Genomic DNA, 20,260 nt, shown 5'->3' on the forward strand with positions numbered 1-20,260 from the left:
CTCTTGATTACTGAGTCTTTTTGGAGAGTTCCTTAAATGTCCACCCTAGATGAGTGTCTCATTTGCCTCATGCAGGTCCTGACCCTGAGAAAGATACTCAAAAGGGATGGTTAGAAGGACAACAACAAAATCTTCCCAAAATTTTGTCAAACAGACCAGTTAATTAAGAAAAGTAGATATTACATATCCAAGTATGTCAGACACCCAATAAGTGAATTGTCTCCCTAATTTACAGAGGAAACCCACAGCTAAAAATATGGGTGGGAGGGGTTACAAGAGAAACAACAAAGCATTTCAGACTGGGCACTTCCTTTTGCTGATCTTGACTCACAGAACTTGGAGTCTGTCCTTATACACAAGTTAAGTGCCATATTCCCCTGCTTACAATGGATAGACAAGTGGTATATGCTGACTTAAACTTATCCAGGGGCTCTTGCTTTGCAAGTTCATCACCCCCATCATTTCCTCAAGGTAAGTACCTTTGATTTTCCTTTTGGCATTTGTTTATCTTCCAGAGTTAGAATTTCCTCTCATATCTATGGTTTTAAATCACTGCTCTGAGGATGAGCAGCAATTCTATATTATGGTTGCAGTGGTGAAGCAGAGTTTGTCTGTAGGTAACACTAACGGCGAAGAAAAGCACGCACCTTGTAGATTTCTTTTTTTATCAAGATATTAGTGTGGGGGCACCTGGGTGGCTCAGTTGAGTGCCTGCCTTCGGCTCAGGTCATGATCCCAAGGTCCTGGGATCAAGCCCCACATCAGGGATCCTGCTGCTCCCCCTGCTCGTGCTCCCTCTCTGTCAAATAAATAAATAAAATCTTTAAAAAAACAAAACAAAGATGGCGAGAACCAAAATACATTTCATTGATTAATTAATTACTTAAGCCTCCCATTTCATTAATACAATCACAAAAGAAAATAAAAAGAAATACCTTAGAAATTTTTAAATTCAGAATATTATCATCAAGAATGCTGGATATATTTTTATAATATATGAACATACATTTTTCATATGTTTCTTTTTTTGCCTTTTATTTTTATTATTTAATTTTTTAATTCAATTTTATTACGTTATATTAATCACCATACAATACATCATTAGTTTTTGATGTACTGATCCACCATTCATTCTTTTCATATAACACCCAGTGCTCCATCCAGTACGTGCCCTCCTTAATATCCATCACCGGGCTAACCCACCACCTCCCACACCCTCCCCTCTAAAACCCTGTTTGTTTCTCAGAGTCCATAATCTCTCATGGTTCATCTTTCCCTCCAATGTCCCTCCCCTTCATTTCCCCTTCCTTCTCCTAGTGACCTCCACGCTGTTCCTTACGTCCCACAAATAAGTGAAACCATATGATAATTGACTTTCTCTGCTTGACTTATTTCACTTAGCATAATCTCCTCCAGTCCCATCCACGTTGATGTAAAAGTTGGGTATTCATCCTTTCTGATGGCTGAGTAATATTCCATTGTATATGTGGACCACATCATCTTTATCCATTCATCTGTTGAAAGGCATCTCGGCTCTTTGCACAGTTTGGCTATTGGCGGACATTGCTGCAATGAACACTGGGGTGCATATGGCTCTCCTTTACACTACATCTGTGTCTTTGGGGTAAATACCTAGTAGTTCAATTGCTGGGTCATAGGGTAGCTCTATTTTTAATTTTCTGAGGCACCTCCACACTGTTTTCCAAAGTGGCTGTACCAACTTGCATTCCCACCAACAGTGTTAAGAGGGTGCCCCTTTCGCCTCAACCTCTCCAACACTTGTTGTTTCCTCCTTGTCAATTTTTGCCATTCTAACTGGTGTAAGGTGGTATCTCAGTGTGGTATTGATTTGAATTTCCCTGATGGCTAATGATGATGAACATTTTTTCATGTGTCTGTTAGCCATTTGTATGTCTTCTTTGGAGAACTGTCTATTCATGTCATGTCTTCTGCCCATTTTTTGACTTGATTATTTGTTTTTTGGGTGTTGAGTTTGAGAAGTTCTTTATAGATCTTGGATACCAGCCCTTCATCTGTAGTGTCATTTGCAAATATCTTCTCCCATTCTGTGGGTTGCCTCTTTGTTTTGTTTTGACTGTTTCCTTTGCTGTGCAGAAGCTTTTTATCTTGACGAAGTCCCAAAAGTCCATTTTGCTTTTGTTTCACTTGCCTTTGGAGATGTATCTTGAAAGAAGTTGCTGTGGCCGATGTCAAAGAGGTTACTGCCTATGTTCTCTTCTAGGATTTTGATGGATTCCCATCTCACATTGAGGTCTTTCATGCATTTTGAGTTTATCTTTGTGCATGATGTTAGAGAATGGTCGAATTTCATTCTTCTGTATATAGCTGTCCAATTTTCCCAGCACCATTTATTGAAGAGACTGTCTTTTTTCCATTGGCTATTCTTTCCTGCTTTGTCAAAGATTATTTGACCATAGAGTTGAAGGTCCATATCTGGGGTCTCTATTCTGTTCCATTGGTCTATATGCCTGTTTTTGTGCCAGTACCATGCTGTCTTGGTGATCACTGCTTTGTAATATAGCTTGAAATCGGGCAACGTGATGTCCCCAGCTTTGTTTTTCTTTTTCAGCATTTCCTTGGCGATTCAGGGTCTTTTCTGATTCCATACAAATTTTAGGATTGTTTGTTCCAGCACTTTGAAAAATGTCATTGGAATTTTGATTGGGATGGCATTGAAGGTATAGATTGCTCTGGGTAGCATAGACATTTTAACAATGTATTTTTCATATGTTTCTAAAAACGGCAACCCCTTCTGTTTTTCCCACCATCAGCTTAAGGATGCACAGATTATAAATGTACCGGGGCACCTGGGTGGCTCACTCAGTTAGGCCTAGGGATCAAGCCCTTCCTCGGGCTCCCTGCTCAGTGGGGAGCCTGCTTCTCCCACTCCCCCTGCTTGCGCTCTCTCACTCTCTCTGTCAAATAAATAAATAAAATCTTTTTTAAAAGAAGATATTAGTGTGAAAAGTCAACATCACTTCTATTACTGAGCCTTGGTTAAAAACCAGGAAGAAACATTTTACACATATGAACAAAATATTTTTTAGAAACACATTGCTACCTTGCTGCAATGGTAACCTACCTTATTCCAAATCCCTTCACAAAATACTAAGATTAAGTTCCAGTGAATTCACTTCCATAGTATTTTTTTCACAATGGAAAGTATTAGCTTAATGATTAACATCCTTCACTCTCCAAAGAGAAGGGGGGAAGAATTTCTGGAAAAAATCATATTCAAGATTGAAGACTTCAGTATAATTACAATGTGATGGTTTGACATTGATAGCTTTGACACTTGATACTTGAAAAGTATCACAGTTTAGGAGATAAGCCTTGAGACACTGGAGAATATCATTAACAAAAGAACCTATTTGACACTTGTTGGAATCAGCACTTTTCCGTGTCAGTGAACAAAAATAAATAAATAAATAAAATGGGGACGTGTAGTATGAAGTAATAGGTGAGGGATGCCACGACCTGGACATGGGTGAAAAAAGACCTGGAACTAGGCAGAAAATACGTATGAAATTATCATGACTTTCTGAAATCTAACCAAATGTAATATTGGGATTTTTATCTAACCTGGTATTTGTTTCATATTGGGCTAAGCATGTGGACTCTATTCTTTTAGGATGACTTGAGGTAGGTTTGAAACTCTTAAATTATCAATGTTCCAAATTGGGAAAAAAGGTTCGGGGTTACCAAATAAGTTTCACTATACTTTTCATATGGGGACTAAGGGGAATTGGAGGATTTTGGTAACTTACGGTTGGCGTTTGGTCTAGCCACAGTTATTTTTTTATGGGAAAGAGTAAAACTTCTCTGACCCTATTCAGATCTAGCAAAAGTGGAGAGAAAGGAAGATGGTGTTGAAAGGGGATGTCAGAAGAAGGGAAGAAAAAAAAAAGGCAGGGAGATTTTCCTCAAAACCTACTCTCTATGACCCCAAATCAATGGGTCCAGAAAATTTGTCTGGTCTGATTATATTTTCATCCTACAAAATATCATCCTAAAAACGAACCTGAAAAAAAGTAGAATAAAGTCAACAAAATGTGTCATTAAAAGACACTGAGCTGATATGACAATTACTGTGACACCACTCCTGAGCTTTTGGCTGTTTTTCAGGCTGTGGTTACCATAAAATAGTGAGAAAACCAAAGGAGTCAGTAAAGCCAGGCAGAGATGTGAGCGTTGACCTATTTTGTTCCAGCCAAGGGGTTTGGTCCCTTAGCAAAGTAAGTAAGGTGTTGGGAAAATGCCTCTAGAGGTTATTCATTCATTCAAAAATAAGCACCTTCTGTGTGCTAGGCCATTAGTGCTGAGATGACAGGAGTCAACAAAATACAGAAAAAAATCTTTTCCTTTATTATGTTTATATTATACTACTATAGACACAGATAGACAAAGAACTAAGTATATGTAAAAAAGAGCACATGATATTAAGTGCAATTGAGAAAAATAAAAAATAGAAGTAGAATTTAGCTTTGGGGGAGGGACAGTATCAAATGGAATATCTACAGAACCTGATGGCAAGATGACATTTGAGTCAAGACCTGAAAGAATTGTGGGACAAATTTTTTTATTAGAAAATTATTCTCATTATTTTTCCCTATGAAATCCAAATTTTTAAAGATGTCTAGAACCAGGATGCCTAGGTGGCTCAGTCGGCTAAAGCATCTGACTTTGGCTCAGGTCATGATCCCAGGATCCTGAGATCAAGCCCCCATCAGGGAGCCCGCTTCTCCCTCTGCCTGCCACTCCCCCCTTCTTGTGCTCTCTCTCTTTCTGTCAAATAAAAAAATAAAATCTTTAAAAAAATAAAACAAATATGTCAAGATGTCGAGAACCAAAAACATTTCATCAATTAATTAATTAAGCCTCCCATTTCATTAATTAATACAATCACAATCTGATGAATATGAGATATACAATATATTGTAAATGATATGACTACAGAGAAATACAAATGTATTTGATATTTTGTTAGACTATGCAATGTTGTAGACATCAGTTGGTGCTATGTTACATTCGTTGAAATACTGAAAATAATATGCAGCTTCACAAAACGCTCTTCCTTGAATGCCATACATCTGACTCAAGTTGGAGATAATTGTTTTAGATGACAATAAAGTAGAGGAATCCATGTCCAAGAATAGAATTGTTGTATATCACCGAAACCTAAAATGGTGCTTAGCACAAAATAGAGCCTCAATAGAGCTCTTTCTAAAACACCTTGAATGGACAATGGCCATCTTTTTTTAGACAAAATTCTTTGACTTACTCCCTATAATATGGTATTTGTTTCATTTTCACACAGCACTTGGAATTTTTCAAAACTTTTCATATCTAGCCCATTTGATTATTATACCGATCATTTGTATATAAGACAAGCACAAATATATCTGTTTTATCAGTGAGCAAACTCTCAGCTGGATCTGACTGAGAATCCACCTCGTGGGTCCCTAATATGGCTGATTGTTCTTTCCTGCCCCCAGCTTCCATCCTGAATCTGTCTATACGTGATCCAAAACACCCTTGCTTTTTGTACCAGATTAACTCAACTGAATTAACTGAGTGTATTTTCTTAACTTCTCAGATGTCTGTCAAGGTTCACCTTGGCATCAATTTGCTCTGAAACTTGGTTGTACTGTGATTATTCTTCTTACTTTGACTGTGATTGGACTGAGTGTTTCAGGTAAGTAATTCAAGATCATTTGCTTCAGAATACTTATATTATTTCTATCACAAATATTAGAGTATCAACATCATTTGGCCACCCCAAACTTAGTGAAAGACCAATAAAATAAAAACAATTACAAAACAAAGCTTTTCACAATGCTCAGCCCAAATCTCTGCAAACTTCAGCCTTTCACATTTCTCTTCCTAATTGTTCTGATCGTCTTCATGGGGTATTTTAGATGTGCTCCCAGAACCTGAAAATGATCACAGCTATAATAAAAACATGACAGTGACAAAGAAAAATAAAATTTTCCCTTATTTACAGTTTTTTAAGTGCCTACTAAATTCCACATTGCACTAGGCAACCTCTCCCATGGGGTAGACATAATTATATTTATTTTGAAGATGACAAAGCTTGGTCAGGAGTATAAACAATTTAAGAGTAGACAGCAGGTAAGTCAGTGTCTGTGTGAGTTCACCGTTCCGTGTGTTTTCTTGTGTATGTATTCTGGGTTCTAACTAGACTCTTGGCTACATTACTATCGCTTTATCTTCTGTCCACACTCAGCCTTTTTGAGATAATATAGTCTCCTGAAGTGATCAATGTAACATATCCATTTCACCACATTCAGCATTTAATCTTCTTAATGGTTTCTCCTTACTTACTAGTGATTTTCTTAAGACGAAACTCATTCATAGAAGAAAGCCGAGTGGATGTTCAAGAGAACAGGAATGAAACAACAGGTAATTTGGTAGCTTGAACTTCCTAAAAATAATAGCCCATATTTGACAGATACTATATGTTACAGTAGTAAAAGCTCCTAACAACCCATAAGTTAAGATGGCATTATCTTTCTGATTTTATGTTTGACAAAACTAAGGAATGGAAAGGGAAAGCAACTCACTTAGGGTCATACACCTAGTAAGAAGTGACAACGGAAATTACACCTATGTTTGACAAAACTAAGAAATGGAAAGGGAAAACAACTCACTTAGGGTCATACACCTAGTAAGAGGTGACAATGGAAATTACACCTGTGGCCAGAAATTACATCATAGATTAAGTCTATGATCTTAATCACCAGTTCACGCTGCCTCATGGGAAGTTGCTGTTAGAATATTCAATAATTAATAGCCAAATACCATGTTAAAAAGTTAACTATGCACTCACACAAAATATTTGATGATCTTAATGAGTATGTCAAAGAGTTAACTTTTGTCCGTTAATCTTAAGACATCAATCTTGCTCCAGTAGGTAGTGTGAGTTAATAAAGACACTATTGTTTAATGACTGTAGCAGAATGTGATCATGGATTGTGCACATTCTTACAGAACAGAAATTTTAGGAAACCTGGAAAATCCTTCTGGAAAATGTTATCCAATAGATTGCCTTAAGTTAGCAAATAGATAATTTGGCAATTAGAAATTTTCCATAGAATTTGTCATTAATTTAGTGAAATCAATTATTATCTGCCTTGCAGTTTACATGTTGTTTAAAGTAAACATTTTTTAGATAACTACATATTGGATGTATAACGGAGTCAGCACTAGTGATGGATTTAAGGAAACTCAGGAATAGTTTTGACTCTACCACCATCTGATTGTGTGGACTTAAATTATTCTGTCAGTGCCTTAAAAAGTAGGATGTGGCTGCTTAAATGATGTTGATGGTCTTTTCCTATTCTAATATTCTATGACTCCATTTATGCTCGATATAACTGGTCATGAATTTCCAATTCTTGATACCAGAATGAACAGTAAGTCTCAAAAACCTCAAAATTATAATAAATTCATTTGTTGTTCTCACAGTGATAATTAGAGACTTCTGTGCATCTATAATGACCTGTGTATGTGTGATTAGTTGTGGTGAGTGGAGACAGGATAGAAATATAACACTTATTTATTTCTTCTTTCTGTTTACTTCAGAGAAAACAGATCTGTTAAAGTGCCCAGAAGGTTGGCATATACTCACAGAAAAATGCTTGTTTCTTTCTCGTGCTTCCAACACTTGGAAAGATAGTCTGACTGACTGTTCCACAAAAGAATCCAGTTTGCTGCTTATTCGAGATCAGGAAGAATTGGTAAATAATTAAATAAGATACCTTAATAAAGCTTAGCACTTTTTTCTAACCATTCCAAGATCTTTGGGCTTTAGCCCAAAGGTTCTATGCAGATAGAAGTAGCAAATTTCACTTCAAGATGCTCACAGTGTGAGAGACTACACACAGGTGTAGGCAAATAATTGAATATAATTTGATGCATGCAGCAATATGGATATAAATATAGAGACAATAATATCACAAAGAAGGAATAATTAACTCTGATGGGGAGTTAGGAAAGGCATCATAGACTAGGTGAGATTTGAACTCTGTTTTAGAGAATGAGTAGAAAAATGCAAACCATGAATAGATAATGCAGATTCAATATTCAGTCACTTCTTTTCATTTTATTGATAGAAACTCATACGAATGTGGATAAATGAAAAGGGAATGCTATTTTGGATTGGACTAAATTTAACATTATCGGAGAAGAAATGGAAGTGGATAAATGGTTCATTTTTAAATTCAAATGTGTGAGTATTAGATCAGCTAATTTGAATATTCACTCCCAAATCAGGTTAATATTTCAGAATAGTAACACTGTTATGGAAGATTGAGGTTTGTGGTTTTAATTTAGTTTAGAAATTTTTAAGAGGTTCAGAATAGACTAAGATGAATGATGTTGAAGTTGGTTGGTTGAAAAGTTCCATATGTGAAAAGACATCAGCCCATTATAGCAATATATATTTTTATCTGCAAGGGTGTTTTAGAGGAGAAGGGAACAGACTAACTTTTTTGGGGAGGAGCATATAAAACTAAGCAATCTCTAGCTGGAGGTTTTTATCGTGCAAACATTTTTAAGTAGTGTTTTTCAAATTGTGGGACAATATATCTTGGGAGGTCATAATCAGCACTGGAACAGTAAATATAAGAGGGAAAAAAAAGTAAATATCAGCATGCAGAACCCAGACACATGAAAAGCCTTATTGATTAACATATATTTTATATGCTATATGTATTCTATACCGTATTCTTAAAATAAGCTAGAGAAAAGAAAATGTTATTGAGAAATTATAAAAACAGAAAATACATTTACAATACTTTACTGTACTTATCGAAAAAGAAAAAAATGCATAGAAGTGAACCTGTGTAGTTCAAACAAATGTTGGTTGAGGGTTAGCTGTATATTTTAACCAGTGGTGTAAAGGAGACAGTTATTTGAGGGAATGGGATTAATATGGCATAGGCCACAAAGGATCTAATTGCTATTTTCTCTTGAGTGTCTCATTATAGTTTCTTGTGTAAGATGGTCAAGATAACTAGCAGTGTAATAGGAGGGTTGATGCTGCACAGGTAAATTACATATTTTAACAGAATTCATGGTTAATTGTACAACAAAGGAAGAGTTTTTTTCCCTCAAAAGCAAAAGTATGTAGGAATTCAATAATGTTTCTGTAAAGAACTTTTTGATAAATTTTTCAGAAGAGATGATATTATGTTGTGGTTTTTTTGTCTGTGAATGATTCAATCAAATTTGTATAAATTATAGTTAAAATTTTTTTTATCCTTCAAAAAACATGAGGAAAAAACATGAAATTTAAGACGCAGGAGCTTGTTCACGTTTATCTAAGCTATAGTGATAATTGTTATGGAAAAGTATTAAAGCTGGCTTAATTAGTAAATTTTCACATTGTTTGACCCATGTTCTAAACTATTTTTTAAAATGTGATTCTTTAAAAGATTATTTTAAAGTAAGTGTTCCAGGAAACGCAGTTGGTTAAGCATCTGGCTCTTAGTTTCAGCTCAGGTCATGATCTCAGGGTCCCGGGAATCGAGCCCCGTGTTGGGCTCCCCATTCAGCATGGAGTCTGCTTGGGATTCTCTCTCCTTCTGCCTCTCCCCGTGTGCTCTCTCTCTCACTCTCTCTGAAATAAATAAATCTAAAATAAATAAATGAGTAAGTAAATAAAATAAGTGTTCTGGAGTAGAATAAACTTACGAAAAGGCAAGCATACTCATTCTGTTAAATAAAATCTATCCTCACACCACATGTACACCACAAACACACCACAAACACACACAGCAAAACACACCAAAAACAACACCCACATACACCAAACACACATCCCCCATACACCACACACACCACATACAAAACATACTCACTACACATATACAACACACATGTACACCACACGTACCCTACACATATGTCACACCCACACACAAATCTATCCTCATTTTTATATGCTTTCTGGGTATTATTTTCTATACTTTATTTACATATAAGTGAAAGTTTGATATTGACTTATTTTTATTTTTTCATGCATAGTAAAAGTTAATTTTGGTTGATTCAATTTAGTATGTGTGTATACTTATTTTACTGAGGTTCATAATAAAATTGGAAAACACTGAAGTGTCTGTGAGCAGAAATATAGATAAAGTGGATGGATTAAATTCAGCTGAACATTCCATTTTACTCTGGGATAAAAATGATGCTTTGATTAAGATGGCAGTGATCAGATCACCCTGGAAGGTGTCAGGTTATAGTAGAAAGGGTATCAGATTCTGCTTTGAAGAAATGCAAGGAAGTAACAAAGAAAAGCTGTGACAGAACCTTGTCCACCACCACCACTCCACTTGGTTTGAAACACATGAGTCTTGAACTCACCCCATCCCAGCACCTGGCCCTAATGCTGCCTATTCCGTTGTTGATTCTACTCCTACCCTCACCCGCAGTGAGCCACAAGCCTCACACTTGTTGGAATTAATGGCATATTGAAGCAGACACCTGCCAACCTCTGTTTGGAATGGAAAAAAAAGGAAACTCCTGACCACATACCACACAAACGAAACCTCTCCTAGCTGCGTCCAAAGTCTGTAGACCCTGTATGCCCATCACTCACTGTGTACTTAATGTTTACTGAGCACGTATATCATTTAAGCATTGTCATACTTTCACATGTGCTACCTCAATGTCTCCCCCAAATATTAGTGGTTATGTCCTGTATATTAAAGAAAATTGAAGTTTGGTAAAGAAACTTTTCACATGATATGTCAATGGTAGAATAAGAATAAGAAGAGAATCCCAGTTTCCAAAGCTTGTGTTCTTTGCATATGTTATTATGAAGCTTCTTGTTAGAGGATGCTTTTCCAGTGAAGATGAACTGGCAAGTTCCTGAGATTTATATAGCTTTAAATTAAAAGTTTATTCCAGGGTGCCTAGGTGGCTCAGATCTCAGGGTCATGGGGTCGAGCCCCGTGTCCAGCCCGGAGTCGAGTCCCACGTCTGGCTCCACACTCAGCACGGAGTTTACTTGGGAGTCTAACTCTCCCTCTCCCTCTGCTCCTCCCCCCAGTTGTGCTCTAAATAAAACTAACTAACATAACATAATAAAATAAAATTTAAAAATAAATAAATAAATAGGGCACCTGGTGTCTGCCTTTGGCTCAGGTGATGATCCCAGAGTCCTGGGATCGTGTCCCACATCGGGCTCCTTGCTCAGCGGGAAGCCTGCTTCTCCCTCTCCCACTCCCCCTGCTTGTGTTCCTACTCTCACTGTCTCTCTCTCTGTCAAATAAATAAATAAATAAATAAATAAATAAATAAATAAATAATCTTTTTAAAAAATAAATAAATAAGTAAAATATTTTTTAAGTGTTTATACCATTCCATATGTGACAGTGTACTTACACTATACTTAATAATGTAGCATCCCATTGTTTCCTGAAAGTTGTAGGAGACATTGTCTAGATGAAGAGAATTAATTATGTTTGAAAATCACAAACACTAAGGGAGGTTTTTCTTTTGCTCCACAGATTACAAATTACTGGTTATACTCAAGAAAAGAGCTGTGTTTCCATCTCACCAACAAGAATTATTTCTGAGGACTGTGACACAGAAAATCAATGGATCTGCCAAAAACAATTAAAACCTGTCAGAAATAAAGTATGTTCTGACTCTTGACTATACATCCCCTCTTAATTTCTTTACTTTCCATTATAGGTCTCTGCAATTTTAACTATATATACAGTTAAACTGGTCTAATGTATATTTAATAGCACAAAGTGAACCAATACTGAGAATTCTAAAACTATTGTGAATCTTACAGAAGTTCATGTCTAATCTACTCATTAAATGAATGAGGAAACAAATGCATAGGGAAAATATGTATCGTTTTAAGATACAGTGTTCTATGGAAAGAAGCCCAGAGCAGCTGAGAGGAATGGTTTCCAGTCCTGGCATATATGTGTGGCCTTCGTTGATCCCCTCTACGCCTTAGTTCACTTCTAGAAAAGTTTTAGTAAAAGATCTCTACAGTCCTATGAATATTTCATAGTCTATGATTTTTCATATTATTACACAACTGGATTGTGGCAGAACATTGACTTAAGTCCATTCTCTTGACTCTGATATCAGAATCTCATAACCAAAGGATCTTGGGAAGGGATCTAAACCCGCCTTTCCAGTGTTCTTCCCATTTTTTCTCATTACTTCTCTATTTTCCTTCTATGTCTCCTTTCTATGGCTCACATACAAGCTGTAGGAAATATGTAATTAAGTTTTCCATTATTTAATGGAAAATAAGTGTTTTTTCAACAAAAGAGAAATGTTTATTCAGATAAATATCATGAGTGTTCCCTTTTTTTAAAACATGCCACATCTTCTATGGAGATCAAATAAATAATAATACTGGAGGCTTATAATAAAATTTCTGAAAAATAGGTATCTACTTACTCTGATCATTCAATGCCAATTTGAATTATATAAATTCGAGTACATACTATAATGACCAAAATAACATTTCAACTTCTGTTTTCCATGATGATACTTGTTAATATACAATTTTGACTATGTCAAAACCCAAAGTATAATTCATTTGTGTCAGGAAATAAATTACTTAGGGAGACATTCTAGACAAGAACATCATTATGAACAGTATATGATAACAGTGAGATTTTGAACTGTTTGGCACTTTTGAGGAAGAGACCTATAAAGAACAGAAATCTGGAAAAAAAAGTGTTTCCATAATTGACAGTGTACATGTCCACTCCTTGAAATAATGTTCAATGCAACCCTCTAAAGCGAATCAGGATATGGCTTTCTAAATCCATCCAGTTAATCCAGAATTCATTCCAAACATGGACCTGTTTCTTCTCCTATACTCGTTAGATCCCAAATGAAGTGCCCCTAAGGGACACATCTGTAAGAATGTTTTACAGTGAAACTGACTCCAAGAAGTTAGGTGCTGTCACAAAGATTTGCTATTGCAGTATTAGATGATCAATTAAATTTACCAGTGGAGATTATCTCTGAGACTCAAACTATAAAGATGCAGCTCCCTGAGGAAAGAATGTCTAACCATATTCTAAGCGGATTAAAAAATATTAGATCTACAGTATTTCAGTCAATGTTTATTGACTAACTGCAACTCGAAAACATGTCAAAAGAAATACTTGCTACATCATTCAAGATCTGCCATCTACATTTCCTCTAAGTGGCCCATATGCTCCTTGTGCAGACTCCTTACCGATCTCCAAACACCTCCTGACATTGTATGATTTCATTGTTTAATACATGTTGTCCCATGAGTGTTAGGTCCTCTTTTCACACTTTATGCTTTGACTAGAAAAACCGGAGAAGTTGTGGATGGTTTAAAGCAAACGTTAATTCCTTTCTGAATGTTTCTTCAAGCTTCTGACTCTCACAATTTGTAATTTATTTCTCTTTACTTTTCTGAAATATAATCACAATTCTTCTTTGCTATATTGTAATAAGTTGCTTTTATGTTTCTGAGGCTGATTCCACTGCTCTCCTGGCTGACAATACACAAGTACCAAGACAGAACAATGAAAGGAAGAAAAGGAAGTCCCTGACTCATTTTAATACAGTGAGCTAAGCTGAGTAATGGCACAGTACAGTCTATTCATGCTGCTGTAAATTGACCTTGAGGCTGGACCAGGTAGATTCCTTCCATGCCATGTGCTTGGATTTGAAATCCATTTGCTTCTGTTTTACTTCCAGTTATCTCATTCCACAGCAGGCTTTGATAGGTGCAGTGCGCGGTAAAAAGTAGTTCTCCTGGTATCATATAAGACTGATGAATCACAGGCTTGTACTTCTGAAACCAATAATACATTATATGTTAATTCACTGAATTTAAATTTAAAAAATGTTTTTAAAGGAAAGCGTGTGCCACTGCAGTAGCGAGGGTCCAGTGCTGGGGAAGGAAGTGAGCCTCTCAGGCGTAGCAGCCGAGGGGGCAGCTGGTTGGTGCTCAGACCCCTGCTGCAGTGACAGGTCCCTCCACGTGTTTTCAGTAGCGACATGGAGCTGGAGGAGTTGGGAATCCGAGAGGAATGTGGCGTATTCAGGTGCATCGCGTCAGGAGAGTGGACCACGCAGCTAGTTGTGCCGCATGTGATCACTCTGGGACTCGTGGGGCTGCAGCACTGGGGTCAAAAGAGTGCTGGTATTGTGACCAGGGATGGGAATTCAGTACCAACATTCAAAACACACAAGGGAATGGGTCTTGTAAATCATGTCTTTACTCAAGACAATTTGAAAAAATTATATATTTCAAACGTTGGAATTGGACACACAAGATATGCCACTACAGGAAGCTGAATTAGAAAATTGTCAGCCCTTTGTTGTTGAAACACTTCATTGGAAAATAGCTGTGGCACATAATGGCGAATTGGTAAATGCTGCTCAATTAAGGAAAAAGCTTCTGCGGCAGGGTATTGGTTTGTCAACAAGTTCTGAGAGCAAAATGATTACACAGTTACTGGCCTATACCCCTCCTCAGGAACAAGATGGCACCCAGATTGGGTAGCAACGATTAAAAACTTAATGAAGGAAGCGTACTCCCTGCTTATAATGCACAGAGATGTTATTTATGCAGTATGAGGTCCTTATGGAAATCGTCCTTTATGCATTGGACGTCTTATGTCTGTATCTGATTTAAATGATAAAGAGAAAAAATCTACAGAAATAGAAGGATGGGTGGTATCTTCAGAATCTTGTAGCTTTTTATCAATTGGTGCAAGATATTACCGTGAAGTCTTGCCTGGAGAAATTGCGGAAATAACCAAATATAGTGTCCAAACTCTTGACATTATACCAAGGTCTGAAGGAAACCAGATGGCTTTTTGTATCTTTGAATATGTTTATTTTGCAAGACCAGATAGTATATTTGAAGACCAAATGGTTTACACAGTCAGATATCGCTGTGGTCAGCAGCTCACAACTGAAGCCCCTGCGGATGCAGATTTGGGTAACACTGTTCCAGAATCTGCTACACCTGCTGCTCTCCGTTATGCAGGAAAGTGTGGGCTTCCATATGTGGAAGTGCTATGTAAAAACCGGTATGTAGGAAGAAGCTTCATTCAACCAAACATGAGGTTAAGACAACTTGGTGTTGCAAAAAATTTGGAGCATTGTCGGACAACTTTAAAGGCAAAAGAATTGTTCTTGTAGATGATTCACTTGTAAGAGGCAATACCATTTCACCCATAATCAAATTGCTCAAAGAATCTGGTGCAAAAGAGGTACGCATTATAGTGGCTTCACCACCAATTAGATATCCATGCTTTATGGGAATAAACATACCAACAAAAGAAGAGCTTATTGCCAATAAACCTGAATTTGAACATCTTGCAAAATATCTGGGAGCAAACAGTGTTGTATATCTGTCAGTGGGAGGACTGGTTTCATCTGTACAAGAAGGGATAAAGTTTAAAAAACAGAAAGTGGAAAAGCAGAATGTTATGATTCAAGAGAATGGGAATGGTCTGGAATGCTTTGAAGAGAATGGTCATTGTACAGCTTGTCTCACTGGAAAATACCCTGTGGAATTGGAATGGTAGCTGGTAGGGACAGATAAGATTTTTCAAGATATAAAGTTGGTCAAGAAGTTTTAGTGGTGGTTAACATCCTATCCATTTAGAGGCGGAACAAGATGGCGGAGGAGTAGGAGACCTGGATTTCGTATGGTCTCAGGAATTCAGCTGGATAGGGATCAAACCATTCTGAACACCTACGAACTCAACAGATCAAAGAAAAGAATAGCAACAACTCTCTCAACAGAAAAGCAACCACTTTCTGGAAGGTAGGACATGCGGAGAAGTGAATCCGAGGTGATATTCAGGGGGGGAGATGGTGGGGGGGGGGGGGGCCTCCGTCGGCCGCTTCTGGCAAGTGATAGAGCCACAGTGCACAAAATCGGAACTTTTAGAAGTCGGCTCAGCTGAGGGATGTCACTCCAGTGGCTAAGCGGGGGGTGGAACCCTCGCAGGACAGTGTGGTCTCAGGACCCTTGGGGTCACAGAAAGACTGGGGGTGACTGAGTGTGGCAGAGCTCCCAGGTGCCGGAGCGGGGAAGCCGGCTGCAGAGATGGAGCCGAGGCACAGGCTCTCAGCTCGGGGTTGCCATAAACCATGATCTGTGGCACAGTTGGGCCACTGCTCCTCCAGCAGCGACCCAACAAGCGGCAGATCCGGGAAGACGCCCCTTCCTCCCCCAGGGGGAGTAGTGGGGGAGGGCACCGCAGGGATCTGCTGGGTTTGGTGACTCCACATGGGGTCAGGTGCCAGAGATAGAAATGCTCGGTCACAGACCAGGTGAGCACGGAGTGCAGCTGGAGACCGGGGAGATGGGAGTGACTGACTGCTTTTCTGTGGGGGCACACTGAGGAGGGGGGCCCCGAGTTCTCAGCTCCTCCAGGTGGAGATTGGTAGGCCACGATTTTCACTCTCATCCTCCAAGGCTGTACGGAAAGCTTGCAGGGAACAAAAGCTCCTGAGGGCAGGAGCTTAGCCCTGCTCCAGATTACTTAGCCCAGACCAGCAAGGATGGGGCAATTCTGCCTCTGGCAAAGACATTTGGAAACCACGGCACCAGGCCCCTCCCCCAGAAGATCAGCAGGAACAGCCAGCCAAGACCAAGTTTACCGATCAAGGAGAACAGGAGAAATCCAGTGCTAGGGGAATACTGCACATAGAATTCATGGCTTTTTTACCATGATGCATTAGTTTTTCAAAGTTAATTTTTTTAACTGTTTTTTTTTAATTTTTCTTTTTCCCTTTTTCAACCAACATCTTATCAATCCCATTTTAAAAAAACATTATTATTTTTCATTTTTAGAGTCATAGTCTATCCCTTCATGGTAGTTACCCTTATTTTTGGCATATATATATAAGTTGTTCTCTCTTTAAAATTTTGAGATGCAGTTTCTTCTAACATATCAAAATATATCCTAAATCTCTAGTGTATGGCTTTGTTCTTGTCTCCTGCCTGATCACATTCTCTCCCCTTTTTTTTCTTTCTTTTTTTAAATCCTCTTTTTTCTTTTTTCAAACACCTTATAATTCCTTTTCTAAAATTTTTTATAATTTTCATCTTTACAGTCATATTCCATCCTTTCATTGTATCAACCCTTATTTTGTACATATATAAGTCTTTCTTTCTTTACAATTTTAGGAGGCACTTTCTTCTAACAGACCAAAATACACCCAAAATCTAGTATATGGCACTGATCGATGCACTAGCCTTATCATATTTGATCATATTCTGGGTTTTTTTTGTTCTATTTTTGTTTGTTTTTAACTTTTTCTTTTTTTTTTCCTCTTTCTTTTTTCTTTCTTTCCATTTTTCTTCCCCTGGTTTCAGGTCTTTTCTGATTTGTTTAGAGTATATTTTCTAGGGACATTGTTACCCTGTTAGCATTTTGTTCTCTCATTCATCTATTCTCCTCTGGACAAAATGACAAGACGAAAGAAATCACCTCAACAAAAAGAACAAGAGGTAGTACCGTCTGCCAGGGACCTACTCAATATGGACATTAGTACGATGTCGGAGCTAGAGTTCAGAATCATGATTTTAAAGATACTAGCTGGGCTTGAAAAAAGTGTGGAAGTTATTAGAGAAACCCTTCCTGGAGAAATAAAAGAATTAAAATCTAACCAAGTTGAAATCAAAAAGGCTATTAATGAGGTGCAATCAAAAATGGGGGCACTAACTGCAAGGATAAATGAGGCAGAAGAGAGAATTAGTGATATAGAAGACCAAATGATGGAAAATAAAGAAGCTGAGAAAAAGAGACAAACAACTACTGAATCATGAGGGCAGAATTCAAGAGATAAGTGTACGATAAGATGAAACAATATTAGAATAATTGGGATCCCAGAAAAAGAAGAGAGAGAGGGGCAGAAGGTATACTGGAGCAAATTATAACACAGAACTTCCCTAATGTGGGGAAGGAAACAGGCGTCAAAATCCAGGAGGCACAAACAACCCCTCTCAAAATCAATAAAAATAGGACAACACCCCGACATCTAATAGTAAAACTTACGAGTCTCAGAGACAAAGAGAAAATCTTGAAAGCAGCCCGGGAGAAGAGATATGTAAGCTATAATGGTAGAAACGTTAGATTGGCAACAGACCTATCCACAGAGACCTGGCAGGCCAGAAAGGACTGGCATGATATATTCAGAGCACTAAATGAGAAAAATATGCAGCCAAGAATACTATATCCAGCTAGGCTGTCATTGAAAATAGGAGAGATAAAAGGCTTCCAGGACAAACAAAAACTAAAGGAATTTGCAAACACGAAACCAGCCCTCCAAGAAATATTGAAAGGGGTCCTCTAAGCAAAGAGAGAGCCTAAAAGCAGCATAGACCAGAAAGGAACACAGACAATATACAGTAACTGTCACCTTAAAGGCAATACGGTGGTGCTAAATTCATATCTTTCAATAGTTACCCTGAACGTAAATGGGCTAAATGCCCCAACCAAAAGACACAGGCTATCAGATTGGATTAAAAAACAAGACCCATCGATATGCTGTCTGCAAGAGACTCATTTTAGACCCAAAGACACCCCCACATTGAAAATGAGGGGGTGGAAAACCATTTACCATGCTAATGGGCACCAAAAGAAAGCTGGGGTGGCAATCCTTATATCTGACAAATTAGATTATAAAACAAAGGCTGTAATAAGAAATGAGGAAGGACACTATATCTTACTTGAAGGGTCTATCCAACAAGAAGATCTAAAAATTGTAAATATCTATGCCCCTAACATGGGAGTAGCCAATTATATAAGGCAATTAATAACAAAAGCAAAGAAGCACATTGACAACAATACAATAACAGTGGGGGACTTTAACACCCCCCTCACTGAAATGAACAGATCATCTAAGCAAAAGATCAACAAGGAAATAAAGACTTTAAATGACACACTGGACCAAATGGACTTCAAAGACATATTCAGAACATTCCATCCCAAAGCAATGGAATACACATTCCTCTCTAGTGCCCATGGAACATTCTCCAGAATAGATCACATCCTAGGTCACAAATCAGGTCTCAATCAGTACCAAAAGATTGGGATTATTCCCTGCATATTTTCAGACCACAATGCTGTGAAACTAGAATTGAATCACAAGAGGAAAGTTGGAAAGAACTCAAATACATGGAGGCTAAAGCGCATCCTCCTAAAGAATGAATGGGTCAACCAGGAAATTAAAGAAGAATTAAAAGAATTCATGGAAACCAATGAAAATGAAAACACAACTGTTCAAAATCTTTGGGATACAGCAAAGGCAGTCCTGAGAAGAAAGTATATAGCAAACCAAGCCTTTCTCAAGAAACAAGAAAGGTCTCAAATACACAACCTAACCCTACACCTAAAGGAACTGGAGAAAAAAACAGCAAATAAAGCCTAAACCCAGCAGGAGAAGAGAAATAATAAAGATCAGAGCAGAAATCAATGAAGTAGAAGCCAAAAGAACAGTAGAACAGATCAACGAAACTAGGAGCCGATTCTTTGAAAGAGTTAACAAGACTGATAAACCCCTGGCGAGACTTATCAAAAAGAAAAATGACCCAAATCAACAAAATCCTGAATGAAAGAGGAGAGATCACAACCAACACCAAAGAAATACAAACAATTATAAGAACATATTATGAGCAACTCTATGCCAGCAAATTAGAGAACCTGGAAGAAATGGGTGCATTCCTAGAGATGTATCAACTACCAAAATTGAACCAGGAAGAAATAGAAAACCTGAACAGACCTATAACCACTAAGGAAATTGAAACAGTCATCAAAAATCTCCCAAGAAACAAAAGCCCAGGGCCAGACGGCTTCCCGGGGGAATTCTATCAGACATTTCAAGAAGAATTAATACCTATTCTCCTGAAACTGTTCCAAAAAATAGAAATGGAAGGGAAACTTCCAAACTCATTTTATGAGGCCAGCATTACCTTGATCCCCAAATCAAACAAAGACCCCATCAAAAAGGACAATTACAGACCAATATCCCTGCTGAACATGGATGCAAAAATTCTCACCAAAATACTAGCAATTAGGACACAAGAAGAGAAATAATAAAGATCAGAGCAGAAATCAACGAAACAGAAACCAAAAGAACAGTAGACCAGATCAACGAAACTAGGAGCTGGTTCTTTGAAAGAATTAGTAAGATTGATAAACCCCTGGCCAGACTTATCACAAAG

General features: G+C 37.7%; 1 protein-coding gene and 1 pseudogene across 1 annotated transcript; both read left to right on the plus strand.

Annotated features, from left to right (window-relative positions):
- The first annotated feature begins 330 nt into the window (after positions 1–330).
- On the plus strand, positions 331–11,726 carry KLRB1 (killer cell lectin like receptor B1). The gene is made up of 6 exons (XM_025879928.2): positions 331–471; positions 5,618–5,716; positions 6,370–6,444; positions 7,627–7,781; positions 8,157–8,272; positions 11,559–11,726. The coding sequence occupies exons 1-6, from the start codon at positions 387–389 to the stop codon at positions 11,704–11,706; spliced, it is 678 nt and encodes a 225-aa protein (XP_025735713.1). The 5' UTR covers positions 331–386; the 3' UTR covers positions 11,707–11,726.
- Positions 11,727–14,067: 2,341 nt separating this feature from the next.
- LOC112830149 (amidophosphoribosyltransferase pseudogene) lies at positions 14,068–15,662 on the plus strand (annotated as a pseudogene).
- Positions 15,663–20,260: the final 4,598 nt, after the last annotated feature.

This window comes from Callorhinus ursinus, unplaced genomic scaffold (assembly GCF_003265705.2).
Source record: "Callorhinus ursinus isolate GAN/ISIS: 27379988/994484 unplaced genomic scaffold, GSC_fseal_2.0 scaffold27, whole genome shotgun sequence".
NCBI classification, from domain to species: domain Eukaryota; kingdom Metazoa; phylum Chordata; class Mammalia; order Carnivora; family Otariidae; genus Callorhinus; species Callorhinus ursinus.